This window comes from Hemitrygon akajei, chromosome 2, assembly GCF_048418815.1.
Source record: "Hemitrygon akajei chromosome 2, sHemAka1.3, whole genome shotgun sequence".
NCBI classification, from domain to species: Eukaryota; Metazoa; Chordata; class Chondrichthyes; order Myliobatiformes; family Dasyatidae; genus Hemitrygon; species Hemitrygon akajei.
The window spans coordinates 177,930,868-177,946,137 of NC_133125.1; the positions used below are offsets into that span (position 1 = coordinate 177,930,868).

Genomic DNA, 15,270 nt, shown 5'->3' on the forward strand with positions numbered 1-15,270 from the left:
AAAATTATGATCAATGTATGCACTGTAACTTCTGAAAATTTTGTGATAACATCATTGCATCCTTGTGACTTATCAGTCTCACCAACCTCCCCAGTGCCGTGCTTTTGTTAATTTCCTTCAGTTAGGTCATTTTGTTTGACTCTTGGTTCTTTGATATTTGTGGTGGATTTTCATGTTTGCTTCTATTATGGGACTTATTAGGGAAATTTAGATAGGCACACAAATGTGAGGAAAATAGAAGGAGATGGACGTGGTGTAGGCAGAATATATTAGTTTAGCTGGGATTTGATTGCTAATGTAATTGGTTCAGCAGAACATTGTGGGCCAAAGGGGCTGTCAAAGGAAGGATTTTTACACAGAGAGTGGTGAAATGTCTTGTCGGGGTGGTGGTAGAGGCAGATAAATTAGGGACATTGAGGAAACTCTGAGATGGGCACATGGATGATGGAGAAATGGTGGGGGTGTTGGTCTATGTGTGAGGGAAGGTTCAGATTGATCTTCAAGTAGGTTAAAAGATAGGCATAACCTCGTGGGTCAAGGGGCCTGAACTGTATTACTGTCTTCTATGCTGTATGTAACTCTATGTGGACATGTGGGACGGAGAATTAGTTTTGTTGAGGAACAGGAGATACACACACACAAACCTGTTCTCAGGTCAAACAGGAACACATTATTTTGACCAATATTTCAGCTCAAGTCAATCCCGTACTGGTGCGGTTCCCACATCCTTCCTCTGACAGTCAAAAGTCAACAGTGAAAAGAGGAAATAAATATAACGGCAATTTCAACGAACTGCAAACCGAGTTTAATATTCACAATTATGCGCACACAGTAACAACAGTACTTCAATTGTATGTTTAGAAATAGCATTTAATAGACATAATCAAAGACATCATTTTGACATATCATTGATTAGACATCATTTAGACGATCATCTGTAATAGAAATATTTTTAAAAGGCACTGTAACGTGGTGGTAGCTTTACAATATCAGGAATCACTAATGATTTCTGCTACTGTCTGTCAACACCCTATAGGTTTCCTCCAAGTGCTCCGGTTTCCTCTCGCATTCCAAAGATGTACGGGTTGGCGTTAGTGAGGAATGTTGTAGGCATGCTCTGTTGGTGCCAGAACTTGTAGGCTACCCCCAGCACCTCTAACACAAAAAGATAAACATCACAATGCACTGTATGTTTTGACACTTGACAAAAAAAGCTCATCTTTGAGATAGTTAATCTTTAATAGATAAATCACTTAGGCATAATATTATTCATAGGGATGTGCTTTACTGACAGCTTTATTTCCGTATGTTTAAATGTATCATATCGGATTAATTCAAACATCCACACATGGAGCTGTTAAAGTCACAAGCAGCAGTGGTTCCACTATGGTGAACAACGATGGTATTGCTTTGTTTCTTCACTACAGTAACAACTGCAATTCGTCAGTTTTCTTACCGAAACACGGTCCAACAGAAATAGGGAAATCAATATCTTGTGCTTATTTCCCAAACCAAATCTTATCATATTCCACATTCTCTTCAGGATTTTCCACCTTCTTCCCGCCAGTTCCAGTAATGCCCCATGACATCCTGTCTGTATACAACACAGCCAGGCAGTTCGCTGATGAACTCTGAGATGAAATAAAATAAGCCTCATTACAATTTGAACTCCTAATATGCCAAAGTGTTCCACAGGACAGTAAGGAAGGAATACAAAGTGATTGATGTGTGAAAACTTGCTTATTTATTTCATTTAGAGACTCAAAACAGGATGGCCCTTCTGGCCCAACAAGGCTCATCACCCAGCAACCTAGTCACAGGACAATTCACATTGACCAATTAACCAGTTCGTCTTTGAACGGTGGGAGGGAACCTGAACACCCAGAGGAGCTGACGCAGTTGATGGGGGGAGCACACAAATTGAACTCCAAATTCTGGAATGACCCAAGCTGTAATCATGTCATGCTAACTGCTATGATGTGCTTAAAGAGATGAATTTTAGAAGCTTCTTAATGGAGGAAAATAGATCACTATAGGACAGTACAGAGCATTCAGTCCACAATGTTGTGCTGACCCTACGCTACAGTTAATTTAGCCCTTCCCTCCCATATATCCCTCCATTTTTCTCTCAGAAAGAGATAGATAATTTTCGACAGAAACCCAGAGTTTAGCCTTGGCCAGCAGAAGGCGATTGTCAGTCCATTAAAATAGTGATTTCAGAAGGGGGCCAGGATTGGAAACCCCATAGCTGGAGAAGGTTGTAGAGTAAGGAAAGGAGGACCAATCAATAAATCTGTAAGCTGGACGGACTACCTAACATTGACTGGGCCACCGATATCAGACATGGTACAACTGCTCTCCAACCGGTCAACCATGAACAGTCCTCCACTAAAATCTGGGACTGGGGTCTGAACTGGAAGAGCTGTCCCACTGCCTAGCCAGGAACACCCTGGCTGAGCCAATCTGACCATGTGCCAGACCGTCCCATCAAGGTCCCTACATTTGCTGTGACCCACCAGAAGATGGCAGCACATTGCTGTACAGGTGGGTCCTCCGTGTCGAATCGGGACCCATGAAGTCTCAGCATATCAGCAAGGAAACGTTCCTGCTTGCCCCCCACTATCCACCCCTCAGCAGATGATTCAGCCTTCTCCTAACTGGAAGAAACACCAACACTAGTAAGGACACCAAATGTACGCTTCTGCATCGTCCTCTGGTACCGTGATTTTGCTCAGTTACAGTTTGTGATTCTGAATTGCCCAGTTCACAGGACTTGCCTGGGAAGGTTGAGTAATAATACTCCCCCTTGGTACGATGTCTGGAACCAGCTGTCAATCTTTTTTCCAGAAATGTTGACTACTTATCACTTTCCATAGATGCTGCTTGACCTGATAAGTTCTGCCCTTCAATACTGAGTTAAGATTTCTTCAATGTGTGGCAAAGTCTGGAAACTCTCCACCCAAAGGGGCCTTGACATTGCATTTCGGCTAAAGATCGATAGATTTTTGAACATTAAGTGAATGGTTTCACGCCTGAAAATGGCACCGATCAGCCGTGAATGTGAAGACTGGTGACTCTGATGGGGCTTCCCTCCCAAACAAGCTGCTACATGTTACTAATATCCTTAGGCATTGGCTAACAATTATATTAATTTATTTGTTTGTTTCAGGCAGAGATGAGGAGGAACTGCTTTTTCCCCGGAGAGTGGTGAATCTGTGGAATTCTCTGTCCAATGAAGCAGTGGAGGCTGCCTCAGTAAGTATATTTAGGACAAGGTTGGGTAGATTTCTGCATTGCTGGGGAATTATGGGCTATGGGGAAAATGCAAGGAGGTGGAGATGAGTCCATGGTCAGATCAGAAATGATCTTATTGAATGGCGGAGCACCTATTTCTTATGCTCTTATGTATTATATTCATTTTCTTTATTTAGAAATACAACAAGAAACAACCCAACAAGCTGCAGCTCCCAGCAACCCACCTACACAGGACAATTTACAATGACCAACTAACCTACTAACTGATATACCTATGGAATGTGGGAGGAAACCAGAGGACCCAGAGGAAACCCACACAGTCACGGCTAGAATGTATAAACTCCTTACAAAGGCCACTGGAATTGAATTCTGAACACAATAAAGCCTGAATGTACACAATCCTTGGAGAGGCCACCAGAACTGAACTCCAAACCCCCAAAAGCCCAAACTGTTTAGCACTGTGCTAACTGCTACACTACAAGTCTGTCCATGATTGAATGAGCAAACCCTTTATCTCACCACCCATACCATCATGGCTCCTTTAGATCAGTTCAAGGTTGCTAACAGTCTCGAGGAAATGGAATATCTCTGCCAGGTCCACAGGCAGTAACATTGCAGAGTGTTTTATGGGCTTTGTTATCTGTACCTCCTCCTTCCCCTCCTCCCCCTAGCGCTGTTGCAGATGCCCTCCGCAATACTCCGCAAAGACAAACCTGGGGGGTTGCACTCAGAGGCCATGGCAGATTCAGCTGAATGACAGTACAACGGCAGTGCCAGGAAATGTTTAGCAGAGGGATCTGGGAATACACGTCCATAATTCCTCGTAAGTGGCATTGCAGGTTGATAGGGTGTTAAAGGGAGATTCGGGCACATGGGCCTTCATAGATTGATGTTTGAATATGGGGATATCATGCTGAAATTGTATAAGACATTGGTGAAGCCTAATTTGGAGTTGTAGACACCATCCTACAGGAAAGTTATCAATGAGTGAAAGAGTGCAGAGGAAATTTACAAGGATACTCCAGGATGAGGACCTGAGGGAAGGCTTGAATACATGCAGGTTAGATCTTTCTGCCCTGGAGTGTAGGAGAATGAGGGGACATTTGAGGGAGGTATACACAATTATGAGGGAAATAGATAGGATAAATCCAAGCAGGCTTTTTCCACTGAGGATGTGTGAGACTAGAGCTAAAGGTCAGGGTTAAAGGTGAAAGGTAAAATGTTTATGGGAAACATGGGGGATCTCAGAGGGTGGTGAGAGTGTGGAATGGGCTGCCATTGAACGTGGTGGACATGGGTTCAATTTCAATATTTAAGAGAAGTTTGGATAACTAAATAGATGGGAGGGGTATGGAGGGCTAACATTGGGAGTACGCAGTGCAAAATCTGCTCCTCGATGATAATTTACAAAGGTGCTCCTCAAAGATGTGTGCTTTGCCCTCTGCTCTGCATACACTCATCTGCAATTTCTCCTGATGAGGATGAGGTTAGACAAACATCTTAAACACCATTTATAAATTTGAATCACAACCAGGGGAAAGTTTCCAGCTGTAATGTCGACTGTACTCTTTTCCATAGATGCTGCCTGGCCTGCTGAGTTCCTCCAGCATTCTGTGTGTGTTAGCATCTATAACTTCACCGATGACATATGACTCCTGTCAATTCCTATAAATACACCACAGTAAACATCCAAATTCATCAGAGCCTGAGGGAGAAATTGCTTTGCCCAAGACTGCAAGAAACTTCAGTGAGCTGTGAAAGCATCAGAAAAATCAGTCTCCACTCCATTGACTCCATCTACACTTCCTATTGCTGTGGGAAAGCAGCCAATGTAATCATCACACCTTGGACATTCCCTCTTCTCTTCTCTTTGTTAGGCAGAAGATCCAAAGGCTGGAGAACACAGACCAACGGACTTAGGTTTCTACTCTACTGACCCTCTCGTACTCTAAACAATGAACCCTTAAATCCTTGCTCTCCCAATCCACCTCGCCATGGCCCTTGCAGGGTATATGTCCACCTGCACTTCACTTTCTCTCAAAGTGTAACACTACATCCTGCATTCCGATTTCCTTTTGACTACCTCAGTGGACATGTGTATGACATCATCTATCGGGATGGCACAGAAGTAAAAGTTTTTCCCTCTATGTCAGTGCAGGTGGCAATAATAAACCAATAATATCTTATTCAAGTTGCAGTCCTGATGAAAAGTCTTGGCCCGAAACTTCAACTGTTTATTACTTTCCAAAGGTGCTGTCGGACCTATTGAGTTCCTCTGGCATTTTGTGTGTTCAATATGCCACCCGGACCTTTTTCTCAGCAGTTCTTTCCACTGATATTTAGGTTTATCTCTGTGGTATATCTGATAGCTCAAGGTGAAAACTGAGTACTTACTTCCTGCACTGAAGAATACACATCCATTTCTGTGGTTAGGTGCATTTCCCTTTTTGCATTGGCCTGTGGAGTCCAACTGACTTCACTGTAGGACGCAGCACCTCCCTCCTGTGGTTCCTGTTTTCAAAGGGAGATACGTTAGGAGAAGGTGAAGGTTCACTCAGTAACCCCTCTGTGAGCGCGGTCTAGCGTTGTCACTGTCTGATGGGTGCACTGAAGTTTGGGACCCACGAAACTGTAGATCGGATTTCGATGGAGAATCGGCTGGAGGTGGACAGTAGGTGAAGCAGCATCAGTGGGGGTTGGGGTGGGTGGGATGCCAGCGTATTGTGGTAAAACCTCGCATCAGCACTGGAAGTGAAGAGGTGAGGTAGCTAGAGTATAGAGGAGAAGTGGAGGAGTGCAACAGGGGTCAGAGGTGATTGGTGGACCAAGGAGTGGTCGGGGGGGGGGGGGGAATGGGAGTGGGGTGAATGATAATGGGAATATTGAGGTAGGTAGGGGAAGGGGTAGTCTGTGGATGCTGGAATTCTGGAGCAACACTCAAAATACTGGAAGAATTCAGCTGGTCAGGCATCATCACGGAGGGGAATAAACAGTCGACATTTCGAGGCAAGACTGTTCATCAGGGCTGGAAAGGAAGGGGGCAGAAGCTCAAATAAGGGGAGGGGGAGGGGTGGAATACAAACCAGCGGGTGATAGATGAAACTGTGAGGGGGATGGTGGGTGGACAGGATGTGGGGATGGTTTAAGGAGGGAGGTGATAGGTGGAAGAGGCAAAGGGCTTAAGAAGAAGGAATCTAATAGAACAGTACAGTGGACCTTGGAATATGGCGAAGGAGGTGGGGAACCAGAGAGAGGTGATGGGTAGACTATGAGTGTGGGGAAAGAGAAGGGGTGAGAGGGTAACCAGACTATGGAATGAGAAAAGAGAAAATGAGTAGGGTAGGGACGGGGAAGGAAGTATTTGCCTGATGGCAGGGTGTAGAGAGAGAGCAGAGCAGTTGGGGAAGCCCACATCCTTGAGTTTTGCCAGTGCTAATTTTCAGCAAGTTGAAGATATTATTTCCGATCTGCACAGACTGATCTTCCAGAGAGGAAATCATAAGACATAGGAGCAGTGTTATGCCTCTCAGCCCATCGAGTCTCCTCTGCCATTTCATCATGGCTGATTTATTGTCCCTCTCAATCCCATTCTCCTGTCTTCTCATAATCTTTGATGGCCTCACTCATCAAGAAACTATCAATCTCTGCTTTAAATACGAATTGGCGTCTACAGCCATCTGTGGCAATAAAGACAGATGGCTTTTTAGCCTTCGGCTAAATAAATTCCTCCTCATCTCTGTTCTGAATTGACTTCCCTCTAGCCTGAAGCTGTACCCTCTGGTCCTAGGTTCACCCACTACAGGAAACGTCCTCGCCATAACCACTCTATCTGGGCCTTTCAATATTCAATAGGTTTCAATGAGATGCTATCTCATTCTTTTAAACTCCAGCAAATACAGGCCCGGAGTCATCAAATGCTCCTCATATGTTAACCCTTTCATTCCCAGAATCAATATTGTGAACCCCCTCTGAATCCTCTCCAATGCTAACACATTTTTTTCTCAGATAAGGGTTCCAAAGCTGCTCACAATTCTCCAAGTGCAGTCTGGCCAATGCCTTATAAAACATGAGCATGACGTATTTGCTTTTATATCCTAGTCCTCTCGAAATGAATACCAACATTGCATTTGCTTTCCTCACCACCAACTCAACCTGCAAATTAACCTTTTGGGAATCCTGCACAAAGACTCCCAATTCTGATTTTTGAATTTTTCTCCCTGTTTAGAAAATATTCTATGAAAGGAGCTCAACCGTACACTTCCTTACACTATACTCCATCTGCCACTTCTTTGTCCGTTCCTTCTGCAGACTTCCTACCTATCTTTGTTTTGATTACAAACTTGGCGACCAAGCCATCAATTATTTCATCCAAATCATTCACATATAATGTGAAAAAAGCGGTCCCAATACCAACCCCTCCTGAACACCACTAGTCATTGGCAGCTAACCAAAAAAAGGCACCCTTTATTTCCACTCCTTGCCTCTTGGGAGTTAGCCGATGCTCTATCCATGCTAGCATCTTTCCTGTAATACCGTGGGCTCTTAACCTGTTAAGCAGCTTCACATGCAGCTCCTTGTCAAAGTCCTTCTGAAAATATAAGTAAACAGCGTCCACTGATTCTCCACTGTCTGTCCTGTCTGTATTTCCTCAAAGAATTCCAACAGATTTGTCAGGCTAGATTTCCCCTTAAGGAAACTATGCTGACTTTGGCCTATTATATTATATCTCAGGCACCCTGAAACCTCATCCATCATTAATCGTGTGGATAGACGGAGGCCTTTCCCAGGGCTGAAATGGCTAACACGAGGGGCAAAGTTTTAAGGAGCTTGGAAACAGGTACCGAGGGGATGTCAGGGGTAGGTTTTTCAGACAGAGAGTAATGGGTGCATGGGATGCACTGCCAGCAACTGTGATAGAGGCAGATACAATAGGATCTTTTAAGAGACTAGTAGATGGGTACATGGTGCTTAGAAAAATATAGGGCTATGTGGTAGGGAAATTCTAGGCAGTTTCTAGAGTAGGTTACATGGTCGGCAAAACATTGTGGGCCGAAGGACCTATAATGTGCTGTAAATTTCTGTGTTCTATGTTATAAAGACTCCAACATTTTCCCAACCATTGAATTAGGCTAACTGGCAAAATACTTTTAAGCTCATCCATCATTTCTTTGCCTCCATTAGTACCTCTCCAACATTCACCCTTGCATCTCTTTTTCTTTTTCCGTATCTGAAGGGGCTTTTGTTCAAAGTTCAATGTAAATTTATTATCAATTACATATATGTCACCATATACAACCCTGAGATTTGTTTTCTTGTGGGTATACTCAATATATCCATAATAGAACAATAACCATAACAGAATCAATGAAAGACCACCTAGGTGCTCAAACAGAGTGCAAAAAACAACAAACTGTGCAAATATAGAAAGAAAAAATACTAATAATAAATAAATATGTAACAAGTATTGACAACATGAGATGAAGAGTCCTTGAGGGTTAGTCCATTGGTTGTGGAAACATTTCAACAGTGGGGCAAGGGAATTTAAGGGGTTATCCCCTTTGGTTGGGTGGTTGACTGGTAACAACAGTTCCTGCACCTAGTGATGAGTCCTGAGGCTCCTGTGCCTTTTTCCTGATGGCGCCAGTGAGGAGAGAACATGGCCTGGGCGGTGGGATGCTGCTTTCCTGTGACAATGTTTCATGTAGATGTGCTCAGTGATGGGAAGGGCATTATCCATGATGGACTAGGCTGTCTCCATTACTTTTTGTTGGATTTTCTATTCAAAGGCATTGGTGATCCATGATGCAGCCAATCAATAGACTTTTCACCACACAACTGTAGAAGTTTGGCAAAGTTTTAGCTGCTGAATCTTCGCAAACTCCTAAGGAAGTAGAGGCGCTGCCAGGCTTTGTTCATAATTGTACTTACTTGTTGGGCCCAGGATGGGTCCCCTGAAATAATAACACCAAGGCATTTAAAGCTGCTGACCCTCTCCACCTCTAATCCTCTGATGAGGACAGGCTCACGGAACTCTGGTTCCTTCTCCTGAAGTCAATATCAGCTCTTTGGTCTTGCTGACATTGAGAAAGAGTTTGTTGTTATGGCACCACTCAGTCAAATTTTCAGTCTCCCTCCTCTTGAGCGAGGGCAGAATACTCTCTATTAACAAGGCACGTCCTACCACCCCGTTATCTATGATGTGTGACACTGACAAAGAAGCTCTATGTGCTTCTGATTGCAACAATAACTCAGCGTGTCAGAGATATTCCCTTTGTTCAAAAGACTCAAAAATTGAAAGTACATTTATTATCAAAGTGTATGTTTGCAGTATACAACCCTGAGATGCGTCCTCCCACAGGCAGCCATGAAACAAAGGAACACCGTGGAACCCGTTCAGAGGAAACATCAAACATCCAATGCACAAAAAACCAAGAAATTGCACATACAGCAAAAGCCACAGAACACAAAACATCAAATTCAAAGTCAGTGAAACAGTTGAGGGAATCCTCAGTTTAGTCCAGTTCAGTTTAATTTAATGCTGTATCATTCACTGGCTGTAGGCCGCAGAGACAGCCCGCACCAATCTAAATCAACCAATACAGAAATAGAAAAGGGGTAACCAGACACCAAAAACATATACAACATGAACTGCAGAGTCCAATCCCCAAACCTTGCCCTTGGGACTAGCAGAATAAAGTTTCAGCACAGAATAGAAGGGCTGAATGGGCTGTTTTCTGTGTGGTAGTGTTCCGTGGTTGTAAAAGCCAGGACTCTAGGGGGGGGGGGAGGAGAGAGAGAGAGAGAGAGAGAGAGAGAGAGAGAGAGAGAGAGAGAGAGAGAGAGAGAGAGAGAGAGAGAGAGAGAGACACACACACACACACACACACACACACACACACACCCGGTCAAACGCAGGCACCTTCCTCTGGGAGCAAGGAGAGACAGCGAGGGAGAGAGACCCGGTCAAACGCAGGCACCTTCCTCTGGGAGCAAGGAGTGAGAGCGAGGGAGAGAGACCCGGTCAAACGCAGGCACCTTCCTCTGGGAGCAAGGAGTGAGAGCGAGGGAGAGAGACCCGGTCAAACGCAGGCACCTTCCTCTGGGAGCAAGGAGAGACAGCGAGGGAGAGAGACCCGGTCAAACGCAGGCACCTTCCTCTGGGAGCAAGGAGTGAGAGCGAGGGAGAGAGACCCGGTCAAACGCAGGCACCTTCCTCTGGGAGCAAGGAGTGAGAGCGAGGGAGAGAGACCCGGTCAAACGCAGGCACCTTCCTCTGGGAGCAAGGAGTGAGAGCGAGGGAGAGAGACCCGGTCAAACGCAGGCACCTTCCTCTGGGAGCAAGGAGAGACAGCGAGGGAGAGAGACCCGGTCAAACGCAGGCACCTTCCTCTGGGAGCAAGGAGTGAGAGCGAGGGAGAGAGACCCGGTCAAACGCAGGCACCTTCCTCTGGGAGCAAGGAGTGAGAGCGAGGGAGAGAGACCCGGTCAAACGCAGGCACCTTCCTCTGGGAGCAAGGAGAGAGAGCGAGGGAGAGAGACCCGGTCAAACGCAGGCACCTTCCTCTGGGAGCAAGGAGTGACAGCGAGGGAGAGAGACCCGGTCAAACGCAGGCACCTTCCTCTGGGAGCAAGGAGAGACAGCGAGGGAGAGAGACCCGGTCAAACGCAGGCACCTTCCTCTGGGAGCAAGGAGTGACAGCGAGGGAGAGAGACCCGGTCAAACGCAGGCACCTTCCTCTGGGAGCAAGGAGAGTCAGCGAGGGAGAGAGACTCGGTCAAACGCAGGCACCTTCCTCTGGGAGCAAGGAGAGACAGCGAGGGAGAGAGACCCGGTCAAACGCAGGCAGACGGCACTCAGCACCGGCTCGTCTCATTGATTTCAATCTGACTGGATGGGATCAGCGAGAAATGGAATCGATCACGAGCTCGCGTCCCGTCTCCAGGTTTCTCGTCCTCCAGACCGCGCACTGCACCTAAAACCTCGCTAAACTCCCTTGGAGACAGCAAAGCGCCAGATCGCTCCATCAGCCCAAAAACACACCAGCAAAACGTAAATCACAGGATCCGACTGTAGCAGAATCACATTTGAAAGAAGAACAAGAAGTAGCTTTGTGAACTGTCCGAAGGACATCACCTTTGGTCGTGTTGTTCACTGGCACCATCTTCTTCAAATGCAATCCCATAACAGCTCAGTCTCCACATCTTCGTTTTCCTTACCTCTGGCGCCTCGCTCTTCTGCCTGTATGCGGGCAGGAGAAGAACAGCCAAATGATCAGATTTCCCGAAATGCAGCCTGGGCATGGGACAGAGGCATTCCTTACCTCAGTATAGCAGTGGTCTAGTGTGCTGAAACCCCTGGTGCTGAGGGTTATGTACTGATGATAATTGGGCAGAGATTTCTTCCAACAAGCCTGATTGAAGTTCCTGACTATTATTTAAAATGTGTAGTGATAGCAGGCTTCCTGGGTGCCTGATTAACGTCAGCTTTTGGCAGTATGTAAACGGCAGTCAGGATCATGGAGGTACTCTTGGTGAGTAGAATGGTCGGCACTTAATTGTTAGATATTCCAGGTCGTGGTACAAGAGTATGACAAAAATTACCACATCCAAGTGCTACAAAGACCTTACCGTGAAATACAAATCCCCACCTTTTCTCTTCTCCAAATCAGTGGTTCAATCCATATTGAGTCTCAAGAAGCCTTTGGGTCTTGTCAAAGCATCTGGTGTGCCTAGAGTGAGCCATATCTTCGTGAAACACAGGATGCAGCAATCCCTCATTTCCCTCCGATACAGCAATCTTGCCCTTAGGTTCTCAATATTGTTCTCCAATGACTACATTTGCTAACAAAATACGGGGTAGAGAGAGTTTCATTCCTTTGCACTTCAACCTGGCTTGGAGTCCTCTCCAACTCCCTCTCCTCCAGCCGTGGTGATGTACCTTCATCTACTTAAATGTGCCATACCTGCATGCTTGAGAATGAAGTCCAGCAAATCCTTCAAAAGGTCGTAAAATTGCTTACTGAAATGAATTTGCATTCAGACAGGCCAATAGCATGTTGCTTCAAGGGAAATTGCAGGCTGCAGCTTGCGGTGAGAGTAATTCAAAAGAGGCATATTTATAAGCTTCGTAAGCAGCCCGCAAAACCTCGCCATGGTTCACCAGCAGCGTCTTGCACAAGGCAATAAACTCAACCTGAGAACATGGACCTCCTAAGGGGGAGGTTATTGCAGTCCATGTGCTCACCTCTTACCTATCTGTAAGTATGTTACAAAATTAAGAATTTTACAAAACTATCAAAATACCCAGAAATATAAATGTACTCAGTGGTGGTGGTGGGGGGGGGGGGGGAGACTTTGGGCTGTATTCACTTTTTTGTAGGCTTTTCCATTCAAGGGCACCGCTGTTTCCATTACCAGACTCTGATGCAACCAGTCAATATACTCTCTACTGCACATCTATAGAAGTTAAAGTCTACCTGTTGCACTGGAGCTCTAGTGCTTCAACCCTTCCTTTCTGAGCATTTAAGATTGAGTGCTGTGTCAGGGCATGCTTTGATATCTTTGCAGTATTGTTTATCCCATTCCAAATAGGTGACTTGTGAATAATTTGCATTTATGTTGAAAATACAGCAATTTCATGTTAAGTATTAAATATTGGTGAGGACCCTCATGGGACTAGGTTTTAAAATCAAATTAGAATTAAAATCAGAAAATGCTGGAAACACTCAGCAAGTCAGGCAGCATCCGTGGAAAGAGAAGCAGAGCTAAACGTTTCAGGTCAGGGACCCTCGGTAAAAGTGAGACAAGTTAGTTTTAAGTCAGTGAGGATGGGGAAGGAATGCAAAGGACAAAGGGAGGATGTCTGACAGGGTTAACTCGTGATCGCCATGGTGCTAAGCTGTGCGGCTAACAGATTATTAGCTGCAGTTAGAGAATGAGAGAGAAAGCGAAGAAGGGAACGATGTAAAGGCCGTGGAAGTTGAATTTCATACTGAGTCCAAAGCTAAGTTAAAGTGAACTGATGGGAGAGCAGTTGCATTGCATTGAAACTTAACAACGTAGGAACAAATTGACAGTTCAGGTGCGGCTGCCACAGGTACAGAGAGACCTTGCCTATTTTTGTATTTATTGATTGGTAAACACACATTTAACTCAGCACAATATACTGTTCCATTTTTTTGAGGTGAACTTTATGCACCTTGTAACCTTTGTTTCCTGTGAAGCTGAAGCCGCAAATAACCTTTTCCTTAATGATAACAAGCCTTTGGAGATGGTTATCAATTTCAGGAGAACTAACACCTCTCTATACATCGGCAGCACAGCAGTGAAACTGCACATAGTTGCAAATACGTGTGAGCTCACAGCTCGCACAGCCTCTCATGGCCCCAGAGAACATCCTCCACACGACACGATCAAGAAAACTCACCAATGCCTCTACTTTGTGAGGAGGCTGAAGAAAGATGGACCATGCACATCACTACTCAGCCTACGGATGCATAGAGAGAGTATCCTAACATACGACATCAATGCACGGCACAGACACTGCACTGCGGCCGAAAGGAAGGCACCAACTCATCTGCCATCAAGGGCAGAAAGGTGCCAGAAAACGGGCAGGAATATCCTGAAGGATCCCTCCCACCGTACTCATGGGCCAGTTGTCCCATTCCTATCAGGGAGGAGGCTACACAGCATACACGGCAGGACCACCAGTCTCTAAAGCAATTTGCTTTCCCCAAGCTGTGAGGCTGAACCTTCACAAACTAACCAACCCCCCTACTTTATTATTTCCTGTCTAAGCCACCTTACATACAGACACTCTTGTGGCTAGTGTTATGTTAAGGACATACTATCAATCAATATATATAAGCTAATGTGTATTTATATTCTTCTATTATTGTGTTTTTTTTCTAACTGTGTGTGTTTTTGTGCTGTGTCAGATCTGGAGCAACAATTATTTATTGTCCTACACAGGCATGTACTGAGAATGGTGCTAAACAATCTTGAATCTGCTTTTAACCCGGTTGTATATTTTGCAGTATCCACCCCGGCACATTTTCACCTGCACACTGCTGTGACTACACAGACCACCATTGCTTGCTGCAACCCTCAGTCAGAGTGCATTACGGTAGCTTTATTTCTCATTGAAATCTGAATCTGAATAAAGTGAAATGTGTAGCTTGCATGGGAGAAGACAGGAGCACCAGGAGGAAATCCAGACAGTCGAGCGGCAAACATACAAAACAGCTTAGAGATGGCGGTGGGAATTGAACTTGACTTCACAGCAGGCACTCTAAAGCATTGTGCTAACCACCATGCTACCGTGTCAAGACAATTACGCAAGTGACAGCCACAACCAGATCTAGTGTAACATCTCAACACTTAGAGAATGAATGTTAATGTCCCTCGTGGGTCAAAACTCTTAACGATAATGGATCAGAAACTTTACCAATCCCATCCACATTTGTATAAGAAAATCATATACAAGTGGTTCCCATCTTTTGTAAGCCGTGGACTAATACCATTAAGCAAGAGGTCCATAGACCCAAGGTTGGGAACCCCTGATCTAAAGCCTCAATCATGCTTCCTACTACAGCCTGCTTGTGGGAGGTGCAAGTTGTTCACATATTAACTGTGATAAATATCAGTCCCTCCTGACTGATTCCAAAACCTCTGGAGTCACTTTAAGGACTCTACAATTCAAAACCTCAATATTTATTACTTATTTGTTTATTTATTTTTCTTTTTTGTCTATGCACAGTTTGTTGCCTTTTGGTTGTCTGTCTGTCTTTGTTGTTCAGTTCAGTTCAGTTTCAGTTTACTGTCAGTTAGAAACCACAAATGCAATGCAGTTAAAAAATGAGACAACGTTCCTCCAGAATGATATCACAAAAGCACACAACAAAACAGACTACACTAGAAAATCCACATAATGTTTGGTATTCCCAAATCCAGAGTCCGGAAAGGCTGCTACGTATTATTTTTGCGCTACCATCTTAGCGCGTTCCCCGGAAAGGA

At 44.9% G+C, this 15,270-nt stretch overlaps 1 protein-coding gene across 1 annotated transcript in view; it reads right to left on the reverse strand.

The window, feature by feature from the left end:
* Window positions 1-828: 828 nt before the first annotated feature.
* Window positions 829-15,270, reverse strand: part of LOC140718744 (uncharacterized) — a 34,591-nt gene continuing 20,149 nt past the window's right edge. Inside the window, exons 5-6 of the mRNA XM_073032846.1 lie at window positions 5,650-5,766; window positions 829-1,631 (exon numbers count right to left, since the gene is read on the reverse strand). Of these exons, the coding sequence (XP_072888947.1) occupies window positions 1,500-1,631; window positions 5,650-5,766 (249 nt within the window). The 3' untranslated portion in view covers window positions 829-1,499. The remainder of the gene's footprint in view (window positions 1,632-5,649; window positions 5,767-15,270) is intronic.